Source organism: Pantherophis guttatus, chromosome 4, assembly GCF_059756535.1.
Source record: "Pantherophis guttatus breed Tessera chromosome 4, ASM5975653v1, whole genome shotgun sequence".
NCBI lineage: Eukaryota > Metazoa > Chordata > Lepidosauria > Squamata > Colubridae > Pantherophis > Pantherophis guttatus.
The window spans coordinates 140,494,254-140,509,905 of record NC_142066.1 but is presented as its reverse complement, the minus strand read 5'-3'; the positions used below and the strand labels follow the sequence as shown (position 1 = coordinate 140,509,905).

At 37.4% G+C, this 15,652-nt stretch overlaps 1 protein-coding gene across 6 annotated transcripts in view; it reads left to right on the top strand.

Annotated features, from left to right (window-relative positions):
• The first annotated feature begins 280 nt into the window (after positions 1-280).
• ARHGAP12 (Rho GTPase activating protein 12) overlaps positions 281-15,652 on the top strand; it is a 52,609-nt gene continuing 37,237 nt past the window's right edge. For 2 of the 6 annotated variants that reach the window (XM_087892976.1, XM_087892979.1), the window contains exons 1-3: positions 281-652; positions 7,512-7,985; positions 8,106-8,239. In XM_087892976.1, the coding sequence (XP_087749102.1) occupies positions 7,586-7,985; positions 8,106-8,239 (534 nt within the window). In that variant the 5' untranslated portion in view covers positions 281-652; positions 7,512-7,585. Of the gene's footprint in view, positions 851-7,511; positions 8,240-15,652 lie in introns of all 6 variants that reach the window. The other 4 variants (XM_087892974.1, XM_087892978.1, XM_087892977.1 and 1 more) reach the window with 3 other exon arrangements.

The following is a 15,652-nucleotide window of genomic DNA, read 5'->3' as shown; positions in this document are numbered from 1 at the left end:
TTCACATTATGCGAAGAAACAACTGTGCTCTTCAAAGAAAATAGAAAAGACAAAAGAAGATTTAAGACCAGCAGCCAAGTGGATGGACTCAGTTTATACAAAGCTATGGGTACACCATAGCAACACCTGAAAGAACACGTTATGGATAGAATATCTATCTATATTCTATTCCAAAAGGAGTCCAAAACTAAACAATCAACGCCTTTAGGCGGCCATTGGGCTCAATAAAGGCTGGTTCTCCGTCTTGAGGCGAGCAAGACGCGGAAAAAGGTGCCTCGGTGCGCATGCGCGCGCTATCGGCCGCGCTCGAGAGGTCGCCTTTTGTGAGGGAAACACGGCATTCTACCCCCTTCTCCGATTTACTTTTTCCCGCCCGTTTCTTCTCCCCCCGCCCACCACCACCCTCGCTTCTCTTCTTCCTTCCCCACCACGTGACGGGGACCTCTGACGCCGCGCTGCTGGGTCCCCTGCGGCTGCAGGGGTGGGGGTGGGGTGTGTGTGAGGGTAGATGGGGGTGGAGCCGCAGCTGGAGAAAAGGCGGAACGGGCGAGGGGCGGAGCGAGAAGAGAAGGAAGCCGCGGCTGCCACTCCACAAAACGCCGCGTCGGAGCCAGGAGAGCGGACCTGCGCCAGCCCGGGGCTCCGATTTCCGGTGAGAAGGGGCTCTTTCGACTGAGGAGGGGGCGTCGCCGCCGCCCGCGGCCGCTTCCAAGCACGGCGATGCTCCCCCATGGTGCCTTCGTCGCTTAATTGCGGAGGATGGAAGGAGCATCGGACGGACTTCCTCGTAGCCTGACTCCTTTCGCCCCACCTTTTACACAGGGTTTCCCTCCGGGGGTAGTAATGCAGGGTAACGCTCCCCTCTTCCCAGTTTTTTTTTTTGGGGTGTGTGTGTTTGTGTGTTTGTGTTTGTGTGCAAAGGGTGAGGATGGAGCGCGAGAGAATTGCGGCTCCCGGAGAAATCCGGACGGCGATTAGGTGGCGGGAAAGAGCTTCCTGTACACTTCTTTCCAATGTGCTGAACCTTCTTTGTGTGTCTGTGTGTGTGTCTGTGTCCCCCAAAGTTTGGGAAGTGTGACGGGCGAGGTGGAAGGGTTGCACATTTGCCGTATGTGCTGCATGGTGTTGCTCGCACAAGTGTCTTTGTGCCAAGTGGAAGTGGTGTCTTCTAGTTGCGTTGAGTTTACCCGTTGTATAATCCCCAGACACCGGTGTCTTGAACCCCACTTGGAGAAGGCTCTGAGCAATGGTCGGTGGATGTGTGTGTGTGTGTATGGGGAGGGGGCGTTTCACAGTGTGTGGGTGCGGGGTTTCACACTTTCCTCTACAGCACTGACTGGGTTTAGCATGAAATAGTTTTGGCATCAAACTTATTTGGGGGAGGGGGGAAAGGGAGGGGGAAATAGGTGCACAGCATGATGTTGTCTATTTCTTTTGATGGACAATTTTTAGGAAGCCTTCCTTGATCTTGTATTTTATTTTTATGAGGAGCGATCTAGCCCAATCTTACCTACCTACACACGCAAAAACATGCACATATGCATCAACACACACACACACACACACACACACACACACACTGGTGTCTGGCAATGGCACGTGTTCCAGAGAGCAGAAAAGTGCAATAGTTTCACTTCCTTTCCATTTGGGCCCAGGCATAATTCTGCCTTCTCTTTCTGTAGGCAATACAACCTGTTTCCGGAAATATGTAGAAACCCTGGTGATACCAGCCTTCATAGGGAGATTGTTTGTCCTGTGTTGGTTTGTGCCGGAAGTGTTCATGCTTATGTTGTTTCTGCACAGAGTGCATGCCTTTCTTCTGCTTTTCCTTAACTCCTCTTGAAAAACTTTATATATAGAGAAAGATTCCAAAATGGAGAAATCTACATTTGTGCTTGTTGAAAAGCATCATTTAGATAGGAAGTTGTTGATTTGTCTTTAAAGGCAGGTTACTGCATAGAACATACTGCTTAAAAGCTTCTGCATAGTTGTTAATATGCTATTTAAGAATTCCAGTACTGATGGTTAAATACATAATCTCATCCAGGATAAAGTAAGAAGCTTTGTATAATTTTACTTCACTTCATAAAATATATTGCAAAATATGTATGTGGGGGACATCATCATCATTTGTTTTTAGTGAAAGGTTTCCATCCTGCCTAACTTACTGTTTATAAGAAACTTTAAACTTTATTTTATTTGCTTTAAACACAGTATACTAGCCATATATTTTTGCTAGATAATCTGAAAAAGAGACAAACAGATCTATATACTTGTGAAGTGTTATTTACCATTTAAAAATTCTGAGCATCCTAAAATGCCAAATCTAAATCAGTGATCACCTTCTAACTTAAGAATGATTCTATTTTTGAAAAAAAGCCAAGTTGCTGGAGAAGTACATTGAAAAAGAATTATACCATTTTTTCTAACTGGTTTTGACAGTCCGTGCTTTCCATCTGTGATTGTTTTATCTTTATGCTCATTTTGAAACTATTTCATATGAAATTGAGTACAAATGAGTCATGCCAGCTGTCAAGTAAAATTCTTATGAAATTTTAGTGTGTAAAATCAATTTCTTTCTAAAAATGTGAAAAGAATGTTGTTATGAAAATCATGGACTTGGCATTCCATAGTATGTTTGCTTTTCTGTCATGGTGACTAGAAACGCTGCTATCTTTTCTCCAGACTTCTATGTGCTTGATAATTGTCAGAATTTCTTTTTAATGTGAAATGTGGAAAATAAGGCAAGCCTTTTGTCTACATTGCTCTGCTGGCTTCCTTGAAATGAGGCTATAGAAATGCAGAAAAATCTGCACAAATAAAGTAGTTATGCCGGTGGGGGTGTATTTTGTTCTCATACAATATGTACCCAGAAATCGTGGGTTTAATGGAAATGTTTCTCAGATGCTGACAAGTCACAACATAAGAGAAAATGCCTATTGTATAAAGGCCAGTTCATTGGTTTTCACTTCATCTGGCCTTCAGCTGGTAAGATCTTATAACAAATGAAAATCAAAATGTCTTCTAACTACAGCTTCAATGACTAACTTTGTTTGTCTGACATCATTAATGTGTTCATTACAGCTGTAGAGGATAATGCTTGCCAGCACAATAGTCTGCAGTTGAAGAAGCATATTATTGTGTTGCCATTGTGTGTATATATGTGTATAAAGTAAAAGCCAAGGTGGTCCCAGTAGAGGCAAGAGCATTCGGGGCAATGGTATCTAAATTCAGATCATTCCCAAGAACAAAATCAGAGCTCACTTGTCAGGAAGAGTGCTGTGCTAAGAACAGGTAAGATCCTGCACAAAATCCTCCCAGGCTTTTGATAGAGGACCTGAAATTGATAGAGGACCTGAAATTGAGAAAGGAGTCTTATTTACGGTCACTCATGCCCTCGTCACTTCCCGCCTGGACTATTGCAATGCTCTCTACATGGGGCTCCCCTTGAGGAGCACCTGGAGGCTCCAACTGGTGCAGAGTGCGGCCGCGCGGGTGGTTATGGGAGCGACATGGCGCTCCCATGTAACATCTCTCCTTCTTAAGACCTTTTTATTCCATCAGGCTGGCCTGGCCTAATCTTTTCCCTTTTTCCCTTTTTAAAATGTAAATTTTAATCTGTTTAAATTATTGGGGTGCTTTAAATCTGTCTTGGGCCAAAATTGTTTAATTTGGTTTTACTTTGCTTTTAAATTTTGTATTTATGTGTTTTATCTGTGGCTGTTCACCGCCCTAAGTCCTTCGGGAGTAGGGCGGTATATAAATCAAATAAAATCTAAATCTAAATCTAAAGATACAGATCATCTATAGAGTGGTGAGAAGGGAATACACACACACACACATACAGAGAGAGAGAGAGAGAGAGAGAGAGAGCAAGCATTTCTGTAAGACATAAATAGTATCTATTGTCTAGTCTTCAGTAGACTAGTTTTTAAATTGTACTTCTTTAAACCTTGTAAGGTTGATAATTTCTTTAGTTAACTTAATGCTATCAACATCACAAAGCAGGCAAAAGCAACAGATCTAATTATGTCATACTTTTATAATCTTTTAAAATTTTTGAAAAGTGTTGTTTCCTGAAATGTATTATTTTGAAAATTAAAAGAGGTTCTGTGACTTCTATGTTGCTTCTAGACATTGTATTTCAGACTCTTCACTGACTTGCATTAGTTTAATACAAATAGTCTTTGACTTAGAACCACGATTGAGCCCAAAATTTATGTTGCTAAGTGAGAAATTTGTTAAGTGAGTTTTGCCCCATTTTATGACTTTTGTTGACACATTTGTTCAGTGAATCACTTCAGTTAAGTTAGTAACATGGTTGTTAAGTGAATCTGGATTCTCCATTGACTTTGCTCATCAGAAGATCACAAAAGGTGACCCCGGGACACTGCAATTGTCATAAATATGTCAAGCAGTTGTCAAGCATCCCATGACCATGGGGATGCTGCAACGGTCATAAGTGTGAAAAATGGCTTTAAATCACTTTTTTTGTAACTTTGAATGGTCACTAAATGAACTGTTGTAAGTCAAGGACTACCAGTACAGTATGAATTTTAAGACCACCTTTTTCAGTGACTAATACTTTACATCTATTTGATAAATGGGACATATAACTTATACTTATCATTGAATTTAAAATAACAGTACTAATTTTTACAGCATAGTTCATTCCATTCCATTTACACACACAAAAAGTGATTATGTGCTTGTTTGTCTTTACCTTAAAATGTTGTATGAACTCGGCTGTTATGATTTAAAATCATGGTTTACATCTTAACGTAACAAATAATGACATGAGCAGCTACAAGTACATCAGTTGGACCATGAAGCTGGAGAACCTGGGTGGGCTATTTTCATCCATGAAAGAAATGGAAAAGGAAAGAATGATAGTGCAGGAGAATCAGTGGCTTTGAAATTGCTGAAGAAGAAATTTGATTTTGGACTCATAGCTATGTATGATGGACAGTTGGTAAGGGATAGATTTCTTTCTCACCAAAATCGTGGAATGTGATTAACCAAAACATGTTGAATTTAATCAGGAAGGACTTAAATTAAATCATGTGAGAAATGAAGGCAAAACCTCAGAACTAACAAAGAGTAGGAATAGTAACAAAGATACAGGAATAGCTGGAAAAATAATTAAACTGAGCTTTTAAAAATCAGTAATAAACCATAAACAACATTCCTGTAAAGGTCATAGTCTTCATTATCTGAGGGATTATTTAATAAGTGTGACTGAGATCTGATGGAATGATTCCCAGTTCAGTTGCAATATAGCAACTGAACTGAAGGCTACAATTTATTCAAAAGCAGCAGAAGCAACAATAAGGAGGAGTTGTACTGTATGCTAAAATATTTATCTCTGCATGAAATCAAAGGGAATGAATTTGGTGGCATTGGTGATTAAATCTGAGTTAATATAAGTGGGAAAGGAAAAGTGGCAATGTTTGAATCCCACGGCCAGATAGATTATATCCTGGGGTTTCTGATGACCTGACTAAACCTTTTAAAATAATCTTTGAGAAATTCTAGAAAATGGGCAAAACAGAAATCTGGCTTGGGTAAATTGATCCTGCCTTCCAAAAGGTGAAAAAGGAAGGTTCCAGGAACTGTAGACCAATGAGTCTTCTATTGATTTCTGGGAAAATTCTAGAGCAGATCATAAGGTTGAGCTGTAAATACCTTCCAAGCACAGTGCTGTGATGGGGAAAAAGTCAGCATGGGTTTGTTAAGAAGAAATTTTATGAGATTGAAGTTATTTTATGTTTGCTTGGATAGTTTAATTAGGTAAATTAATTTATAGTTACTGAATAAAGGAACTTTTCTTTCATTGTAATCAAATTATTTCTCCCCCCTCCCCCCCATGGCTTGGGTTCCTATATTAATTACTTTCTGGCAATGAATTTTATTCTGTGTTTTCACTATCTGAATGATTGAATTCAATTCATGCTGATTTTCATTTTGCTAATTCACATGTTGTATTATTTGTTTTTAATTTATTAATCACCCTGGTTATTTTTACTTTAAAGGGAATATAAAAGAAAATATAAAAATGGCTTAAGGCAGATTATGCAGAAACCCTGTGAGATATTTCTGAATCTGGTCAGTGCCCAAATAGACTGTATAGGTATAGATAATAAATAAGATCTAGAAATTAAGAAGATTGAAATGGCAGGTCCTGATCCATTTATTTCAGCAAAATACTGCATTTGATAACATTTAAAAACTTTGATCGTCACCAAAAGATCTTTGCTAGATCTTCATCATCTTTACCTTATTTTGTTTTAGAAAGTATATGGGCAGTACAAGCAAGATGGATACAAATACCCTGTTTCCCCCCAAAATAAGACATCCTCTGATAATAAGCCCAATTGGGCTTTTGAGCACATGGCAATAAGGCCAAGCGCTTATTTCAGGGATCAAAAAAATGTAAGTCAGGGTCTTTTTTTCAGGGAAACACGGTATGTAAAGGGATATTATGACATTTCTTACCATTATATATATATATATAAATAGATTCACTGATTCCAGTATTTAGTCATGATATTTTACATTGATAGAATAGTTTAAAGGTGCTACTAAATTCCAAAATGTATTTAAAGAGATAGTGAGCATAAGATGAAAAGATCAATATAGTTCCTTTCTTTCCTAGTTCTTTCTTTCCTAGTTCTTTCTTTCCTCTTTCTTTCTTTCTTTCTTTCTTTCTTTCTTTCTTTCTTTCTTTCTTTCTTTCTTTCTTTCTTTCTTTCTTTCTTTCTTTCTTTCTTTCTTTCCTAGTTCTTTTGTTCCTCCTAAAATATAGTGTTACCTGGGCTAAATAATTTGCTAGTTAAGTAAGATATTGTCTTGAACTAAAAAACAGAATTCATTGTAGAATTTATAATAAGTAATTTAAAGAACATAAAGATATTATGCACTATATTCTTCTATACCCATATTTTTTTAAAAAACTAGAACAATTAGGAAACTTAAAATACTTTTTACTTTTAAATTTAGAAATGTAAGGTATTTTAAAATCAATACTTTTCAGTTACTTTCACCACTCTTTTGTTAAAATTTAAATAGTGTAAGGGAAGTATTGTGTATTCATATCATGCCATAATCATTTTAAGTAAAAATAATCTCCACAAAAATATTAATTACTACCCCAGTTATAATTTTTTTCCTAATGTGCATATTTCAATGCTGTATTCTGGACTTTTAGAGGAAAATTCAGATATAAGTAACGTGCAAAGTAATAAAATATTTTAGTTCTGTTTCTTTAATGTAAGGTGCACATGCTGAAACAAGTTTCCATGGGTTTATGCCTGTAGATTTTTTTCTGGAAAAAGAGGGGGGGGGGGTTTGCCAAGGAAACCTATATCTCCCAACAGGGAGATTTATCTGAAAGATTTGGTAAGCTAATTCCTCCCAAATATGAGATTTGTCAGAGGATTCTAATATATAAATAATCTGAAGATCACATTTATTATATGATCATATGGTAATATGTTTGCATTCTTTTGTAGGTCTTCTAAGAATCAGGAGGAAGAAACACCATGTGGCTTAACCTTTCACTTGGAAACATAGCTTTTTAAAAGAGATGGCTGACAAGGCTGGAAAAAATCTTTCAGGCCCACTGTTCATTGAAGTTGAATATGATTATGAGTATGAAGCAAAAGACAAAAGGATTGTGATAAAACAAGGGGAGAAATACATCTTAGTAAAAAAGACTAATGATGACTGGTGGCAAGTCAAAAAGGATGAAAATTCCAAACCCTTCTATGTGCCAGCACAATATGTTAAAGAAATAACCCGCAAAGCACTAATGCCACCTATTAGGCCATTAGTTGGACTGCCAAACAACTCTCTAAAACTTGCACATGGTTTACAGAGGTCAACAGAAAATGTGAATAAATCTCCAGAGCTTTCAACTTCAGGGAAATCGTATCTAGTTCAAGCTCAGGATGCCAACCAGAATCTGGGACCAAACAGTAGCCCAGGTCAGAATACTGGACTTAGCATAGAACTTGCCCCAAACAATGGAAAGTTTAATGATTTACAGTTTGTTAACGTTTCCAATCAGAACGTGAACTTATCTGGGTCTCACTTTCATTGTTCAGAATGTATGGAAACTGAGAAGACCAGCTTCTTGCAAGAACAACCCTGTGATTCTGTAGGCGAAGGATCAGAAAAAATCCACCAAGATTCAGAATCTGGAGATGATCTCAGCAGCAGTTCCACAGAACAAGTACAGGTAAAATAAGTTGCACTGCAGTAAATTGCCTATCCAATATTTTTTTTTTCTTGATAGAAAATATGTAAGTGAACTAAAATGACAGGCCAGACTTGTTCTATTAGTGGTCTATAATAGAAGATTTGAATAAACATTATTTGCTTATAGTTAAGTAACCTTTTCTTTGTGATATGAAAACTTTGATGTTGGTTTTATGTGTGTGTGTGTGTATCTGTTTGTGTTTATTCTGTTAATTATGATTTCTAGAATTTAATCCTTTCTACGAAAAGCAGGTGTCAACAGTTGATTGATCCTGGAAATTCTATGCAAAATCAGCTAGGATTTCAATGGAAGATAACTGGAAGCTCAATAATACCTTTTAGAAAACTTTACATTTAAAGTTTATGGAAGAGTAGGAAGTTGTAGGTAATTATAGCCCCACGACACTCTACATTTAAAAGCCATGTGATAAGCAGCTTGATTAAGCCAGAATTTAAGCAGAACTACATATTACTTTAGCAAGTGCATGTTCCAGGCTTATTCTTTCTGAAATAATAGAGAGGTAGAAATTGATTACTTGGAGAACAAGTATTTCTATGCCTTCAAATGCTCATCCAGAGATTCTGTCCCCAATTTGTATAGGTTTCAGTCTGGAAAATTGATAGTCAAAGGTGGCAAAACATGGACTAGAAGGTCATTTGTAATAAGAAAGAAGATATAAAAAGAGTTGTATTGCAAATGTTCTTACCATGTTGTATTGGGGCAGCACAAAGAGGTACTTTGCATTGTGTGTAGATTTCAGAAAAGTGGCTGTACATGCACATGGAGACATCCAGTCAGCTTTGGAATTATCCCCATAAATCTTGCAAAATATGTAATTGCCTTAAAACCTTAACTGATGACAGGCTCCATACTCCTGTCATCAGTTAAGGTTTGGGTATGTTGAAACAAGACAAAGTGGATAGTTTTGGCTCCTGTGGAAGACAATGTGTATATTTGTATGATTATATATTATCTCCTTGCAGATAGTTACACTAAGCGTGCAATACCTGTAAGATTTTAGTGTCCTTTTGAGTGATAGCAGAGACCTGCTATTAATACAATATCATGAATGAGATTTGTCGTGATTTTCAGCACCATACATTTTGGATGGTATGGTTCATGTGGATTTGCAAGATTGGTTCATGGTCTGAGATGCTTCTGAATCCAGCATTGATATTAAGCAGTTGTATAATATTTGTGGGAAAAGAAGCATTTTTTCAGCTTTTGCTGATAAACCAGATATACCTTTTCCTTAAAAGAAATCTGTTGCCAGTGATAACACACACATTGCTATCCTCAAGTTTTCATTGTGGCAGTATGCATTACATGGGGCAGGGCTCGATAAACTGGAAACTGAATGTTGTTAGTCAATAACTGCATGATTGCTAGTTAGTTTCTAAATATATTTGTTTCAGCATTGTCACTGGTTAGGCCCAAGTTATCAATATGGCTGCTTGCCTGCCTTCTACTTTTAAATATATAATAGAGCATTTTTTGCTGGTCTCACCATGGCACATTAATTTTACAGATTGCTACTGCAGAGGAAGAAGACCAGCTCTTGCTGAAATTTAGGAGAGGACTGATCTCATAATGTTTTATGACTTTTACAGATAATTTTGGTGTTGGCAGAACGATGAAGCATTTTTATATGCCCAATCATTCTGCCAACCTTAAAATTATCTGTAAAAGTCATAAAACATTATGAGATCGTTTTAAAATCTCTTCAATTTCAGCAAGACCTTTCTCATCTTCAGTTGTTATAATACATCTTTGTGCGCAAAGGTATTAATTTTTTTATGATATATAGTACAATTTGTTCCTATATCATCTGGTAGATAATTTCCTTCCTATTGACTGTATTTTTGCTTAGAGCCATCGCGAATGCTAATTATGTCAAAACTGTTGATGCTGACATATGGCTTTGAGGAACTGAGATGAGAACCATCCTTTAACTTATACCAAATGGCAGATGGTAAACCCTTTTCTGTCACAAATAATATTCTTGATAAAATTGATGGATTTGAAAGCAGAGAGATTTAAGTACCTACAGTAATTGGTTATCACTGAGTTATTCACTGGATTGTATTCTTTGCACTTTTTGTTTCATTTATGTAATCTGATATTTTGGTTCTCCTGCATTTACTGTACAGTATTCCTTTTTCTCTCTCTCTGGATAAATGGAATGTAGGTCTTTTATTTATGACTGTGGAATATGTTTAGATGGGTGTTAATAACTATTTGCTGAGTTCTTACAGACAAACCAGTTCCAATATTTAGTATGTTAAGCCTCGGTATATAAATTATGGATAGCTTATTAGCTGCACATACTCACTGGTTGAGGCAGCAAATGCATGGAAACATTCTTATTGCTAAGCCAACCATATGGTTCAGTATAGTGGCTGAATTGGCTTAAGGTATTAATGACTTAAAATCATTAAAAAGTCTGTGAGTTCAGCTAGAAATCATGCTAAAAAAAATATTTTGAGCAATGCAAGTCTCATATATGTGTGAATCAAAATTGATATGGTTGGAAGTCACTTAATTATATGGATTCCTTAAGAAATGCATATTTCCAAAATATTAAATTATTTTGTTAATTTATTTTATTGATTACGATTATGATTTATACTGTATATCATTCCATGAATGTTCTTACTTTTTTTGTTGTTCAGCATTTGTACTTACCATTAAAATTGAGCTTTGATTGTAGTTTATGGCATATTGGCTAAAATGTGCCCTAACACAGTGGCCCCAACCTTTTGGGCACCAGGGATTGGTTCCGTGGAGAGAGGTTTTTCCGCGGACCCGTGGGGGTGTGATTTCACATGCTGCCTGCATCCTGCAGATGAGGCTTTGCTTATTTGCACGGCCCGGTTTCTGACATGCCACAGACTGGTAGTGGTCCACGGACCAGGAGTTGGGGACCCCTGCCGAAAACAGCACTAATCCTTAGCAGGCAGTTTTACATGTGGTATAAGAATGTGTAAGAATGTCTTTGGAGATTCTCACTCATCCAGGTTATGATTGCCCCAAAGGTACTTTTTCAAAAGGCAACTGGACTTTCCTTGTTTTTTCTTGAAGACGTTTTGCTTCTCATCCAAAAAGCTTCTTCAGAACTGGATGAGAAGTGGATGAGAAGCGAAACGTTTTCAAGGAAAAACAAAGTCCAGTTGCCATTTGAAAAAGCACTTTTGGAGCAATGAGTAAGAATAGTAACATTTTTTATACTTGCTCTGTAAAAAAAAAAAATTATGTGAAATGTATGATTGATCAAAGTAGGCCTTTCTGCTTATGACCGTGGCATACAAAAAGTTTTGACTTCAAATGTAAGACATTTAATTCCTCTAGCCATGGAAATAAAATAAAAATATCAGCATCAGTTTATTCATTCAGACGCATGAGAAAGGAATAGTTAGAAAAACATGAATTATTTTGAGTGATTACGGTGAAAGATTGAGAGGATTAGTGAAAGATACAAACATTATGGGTTCTAAATCTGAAACATTTCATTATTTGGTAGTATTAAAAATGGATTTCAGTGAAAAATGGATAAAGAAAAAGGGAGAGGAGTGAAAAAAAACCTATACAGTCGAAGTAGGATGACTACAGAAATAGAAAGCATGAGTCCTGTGTGCAAAAGTATTCCAATAATCTATCAGAATGAATTTTAAGTAGCAGTAAGGAAAGAGGATGTGAAATCTGCTTAGTGCAGAGTTTCAGAGTTCCACAGAAATATGTGGTGCTACATGCTGCTACGAAGAATGAAAAATGATGCTTAATGAAATGATGAAATAAAAGAGGCTGGGGATGACAAAAAGTAATTACCGGTAGTGACTGTTTGCTGGAAATATCGACTATGTGAGAAGGATTATATAATGTGTTTAGACAGAAATATACTAGTAAAGAATTTAGTTAAAGAAAGCACAGAAGGGATAAGTTTGAAACAGACAGAGCCTTTTTAGTTGAAATCGTTCATCAAAATATATATAGATGTACTAGCTTCTTTAAAAGGCTTTTCAGAACAAAACATTTTCTTTCAGGTTGTATATGTGTTGGTGATCAAGTAGATATTTATGATGGTCTCAATGTCAGAAAAAATCGATGAGAAAAAAAGGACTTTGATTTCAGAACCTCTTTCTGATCTGCTTCTCCAAAATAATATTGGAGAATAATAATAAGTGAAGAAATTTGTACTTGGTTTTTCATTCCATTTTTTCTACTGTCATAACTATAGACTAATTTTAGGTTCTTAACAGCTCTTCCACAAAGTGAGGAATATGTTTAATGAAATTAAACTTCCTCATAAATCCAAAATTTTTGGATTTATGAGAAACAAAAGAAAATAGACTTTAACACTTAAACAGTGTTTAGCAAAAGAAGAGTTAAAGTCTTTGGGCTCTTGTGTTTTCTATTTTTAATCCAGTTCCTCTCTAACAGATACAGTCCTAATATTGATTTCAGAGCAAATTGTAAGGGGAAAAAAACTCTCACAATGCAGCAACGATTAAATTTTGGAGGCCCCTAGGGTAGCATGTAACACACTACTGTTATGTGAACTGCACTGGCTGCCTATCTGTTTCCGGGTTCCATTCAAGGTGTTGGTCATTATTTTTTAAGCCCTTTAAGGCATGGGTCCAACATATCTGAGGTGCCATCTTGTCCCAGTGGGATTGGCCCGCCCCACTCAGCTGGCAGAAGAGGCTACTACAGACCCATCAGCCAAGGAATTGTAGCTGGTAAGTTCCAGGAGAAGAGCCTTTTCTGCTATGGCTCCTGCCCTTTGGAACATCTTGCCTGTAGGAGGTGAGATCCCCTGCCACCCTTCTGGCCTCTAGGAAAGACCTTAAAACTTTGCTATGCCAGTTGGCATGGAGTCCTGAAGGAGAAACTGTGGGCTAGAGATAGGTACTGTAGTAAAAGAGAAGTCACCACCATCTCTCCACTCTAGACCTGTGGGGGAGTTTTTTTGGTTTGGTTTTAATCTTGTATTAGTTTTTGTAATTGCTTTAGTTCTATATGTTTTATTATTTTGTAAGCCACTCAGTGTCGCCTTGAACAGCGAGATGAGCATAAATTTGATAAATAAATAAAATAAAAAGTGATATTTTACCTCCATGGTTCGTTTTTTTAAAAAAAAGCTTAACTCTTGAGCATTATTACTATGAACAGAGGGAAATGTGTTGTAGGCATTCGAATGCTGCAACTGATTCAGAGATGTATCATAAATTTCCTGGGATGAATCACTTAAATGTAGCTTAGAGATCTTATGCATCAGTCTTATGATTTGTGCAAATGAGCTCTGCTAATATGCCTTGTATTTATCAGCATTTGTTGTTGGAAAGTACTGGGCAATTAGGTTTGGTAGGGAATTAATATCTCTTCATCTTCTAAATATTTAACAATGTTCAGAATTTCTCATACTTCATTGCAGGAATCATCTCTCTCTCTCTCTCTCTCTCTCGCTCTCTCGCTCTGTTCTCTCTCTCTGTCTGTCTCTCTCTTTCCCTCCCTCCTTCTCTCTCTTCCCCCTCTCCCTCCCTCCGTCCCACACACACACACAAACAGAAACGTATGTGTGTATACATACATACACACACACACACACACACACACAGTAAACACACAAACACACACACGCACACAGAGAAATGTATAAAAAATGTGTGTGTGTACACATATACACACACACACATTTATGTATCTCTCCCATCTCCCTCAGTGAAAAACTATGGGCAGTGTACAATGAAATGTTAGAATATAAATCAGTGCATATAAAAGTTTTTTTAAAAGCCAAAAATTTGAAAGGAGGCTAGAGAGTAAAATTGATTGAAGGGCGAAGGAAGGGCTTTCAGCCCCACGCTACTCATGTGGGGAGCCTGCATGCTCTCCTGGGCTCCCCGCATAAGGCCGCCGAGCCATGTCTTAACTCCTTTTTGGAAGGCCAGGAAAGTATCTCACCTCTGGGGAAAGTATATTCAAGAGGGTGGGGGCCATAGCAGAGAAGGCTCCCTTTCTAGATCCTGCCAGTCAGAATTCTTTAACCGGCAGGGTCTACAATGTGCCTTCTTTGCCTGACCGCATTAGAGAGGGTGATGTAATTGAAGGAGGATGGTTCTGTAGGTAGCCTCTAGGTCATACGTTACGGTTTAATATTGTTTGTGATTAATGAAGATATGATGGGGAAGGAAGGGGAATATCTGAGCGTAGGAAGTTACAGATTCCTCGTGGACTCTAATGAAGACATTTTTGACTCTGGGAAGTGTTTATTAGTAAAGAAAATGGCAACAAAAATATTTTCTCAAACTTCCAGGATTCTTAGTAGAATGCTGTAGCACTGTGATGGCAAACCTGTGGCATGCAGAGCCCTCTCTGCTGGCATGTGCGCCATTGCCCCACGTCAGATCTCCTTGAGCTTCGGTTTCCCTGCAAACGAAACAAAAGCTCACGAAAGAAAAAGGTCTTACCTCTTGCGGTGCTGCCAGTGTTGGGATGCCCTGCCTCCTGCCGGCCAGCTGGTCTTCAGGTCTCTGCTGCGCATGTCCACGCATGTGTGCGTTTGTGGTCATGCACTTTTCAGTTTGGGAATGCGCGCACGCAGTTTGGCCACTTGGTGTCTAAAAGGTTTGTCACCAACCACTGCTTTAGCATAAATGATGGTGGATGGTGAGAAAATTTTGGATGACTCTCATAGATTATCAGATCTATACAAATAAAATCTGTATAGTATTATGTTTTTGGCTAGCCATAGTATCTCTTATATGCATTGATTGTAAACCAGTACAAGAGGGAGGCCATGGCAAAACAGTATACAGTAACATTAAAAAATGGTATTTTCGTACTCTTGTTAGGAAGCAGATAGTTTGTGAGTGGATTTGTAGACAATTTTAATGCATTAAATTTTATTTTTGCTATTGACTTTACAGTTGGCCCTTGCCACTTGATTGTGAACATTTATGATTCAGAAAAACAGAAGGTAGGAAACAGGTGAACATAAAAGGGTGAATTGAAGAAAATCATATAGCATTGTATTCATATACTATTTATCAGAATACCTTAATTACATATCAGTATGGGCAAGGCTACATAAAAAATGAGCACTTTGCAGTCGTTGTGATTTTAGTACAACAATTTTAAGCGAATGAGTAAAACCCTAGTTAGATTATTGTCAGTGTTCTCAGACTGTACCTAAAAATTCAGTTTATTTTTAATTAGGGATGCTTGACTTAAAATAAATTTAAGTGATATTTTAAACTATGCTTCTCTTAATAATTAATATTTTAAAATTAAGTTTAAATTTAAAGTTCCCCTTCATTTTAGTTGCTAGATACAGATCAAATTTCATTTGTACGTATTTACTATTTTTGGTAATTGAAATAATTTTCTATGTATTCT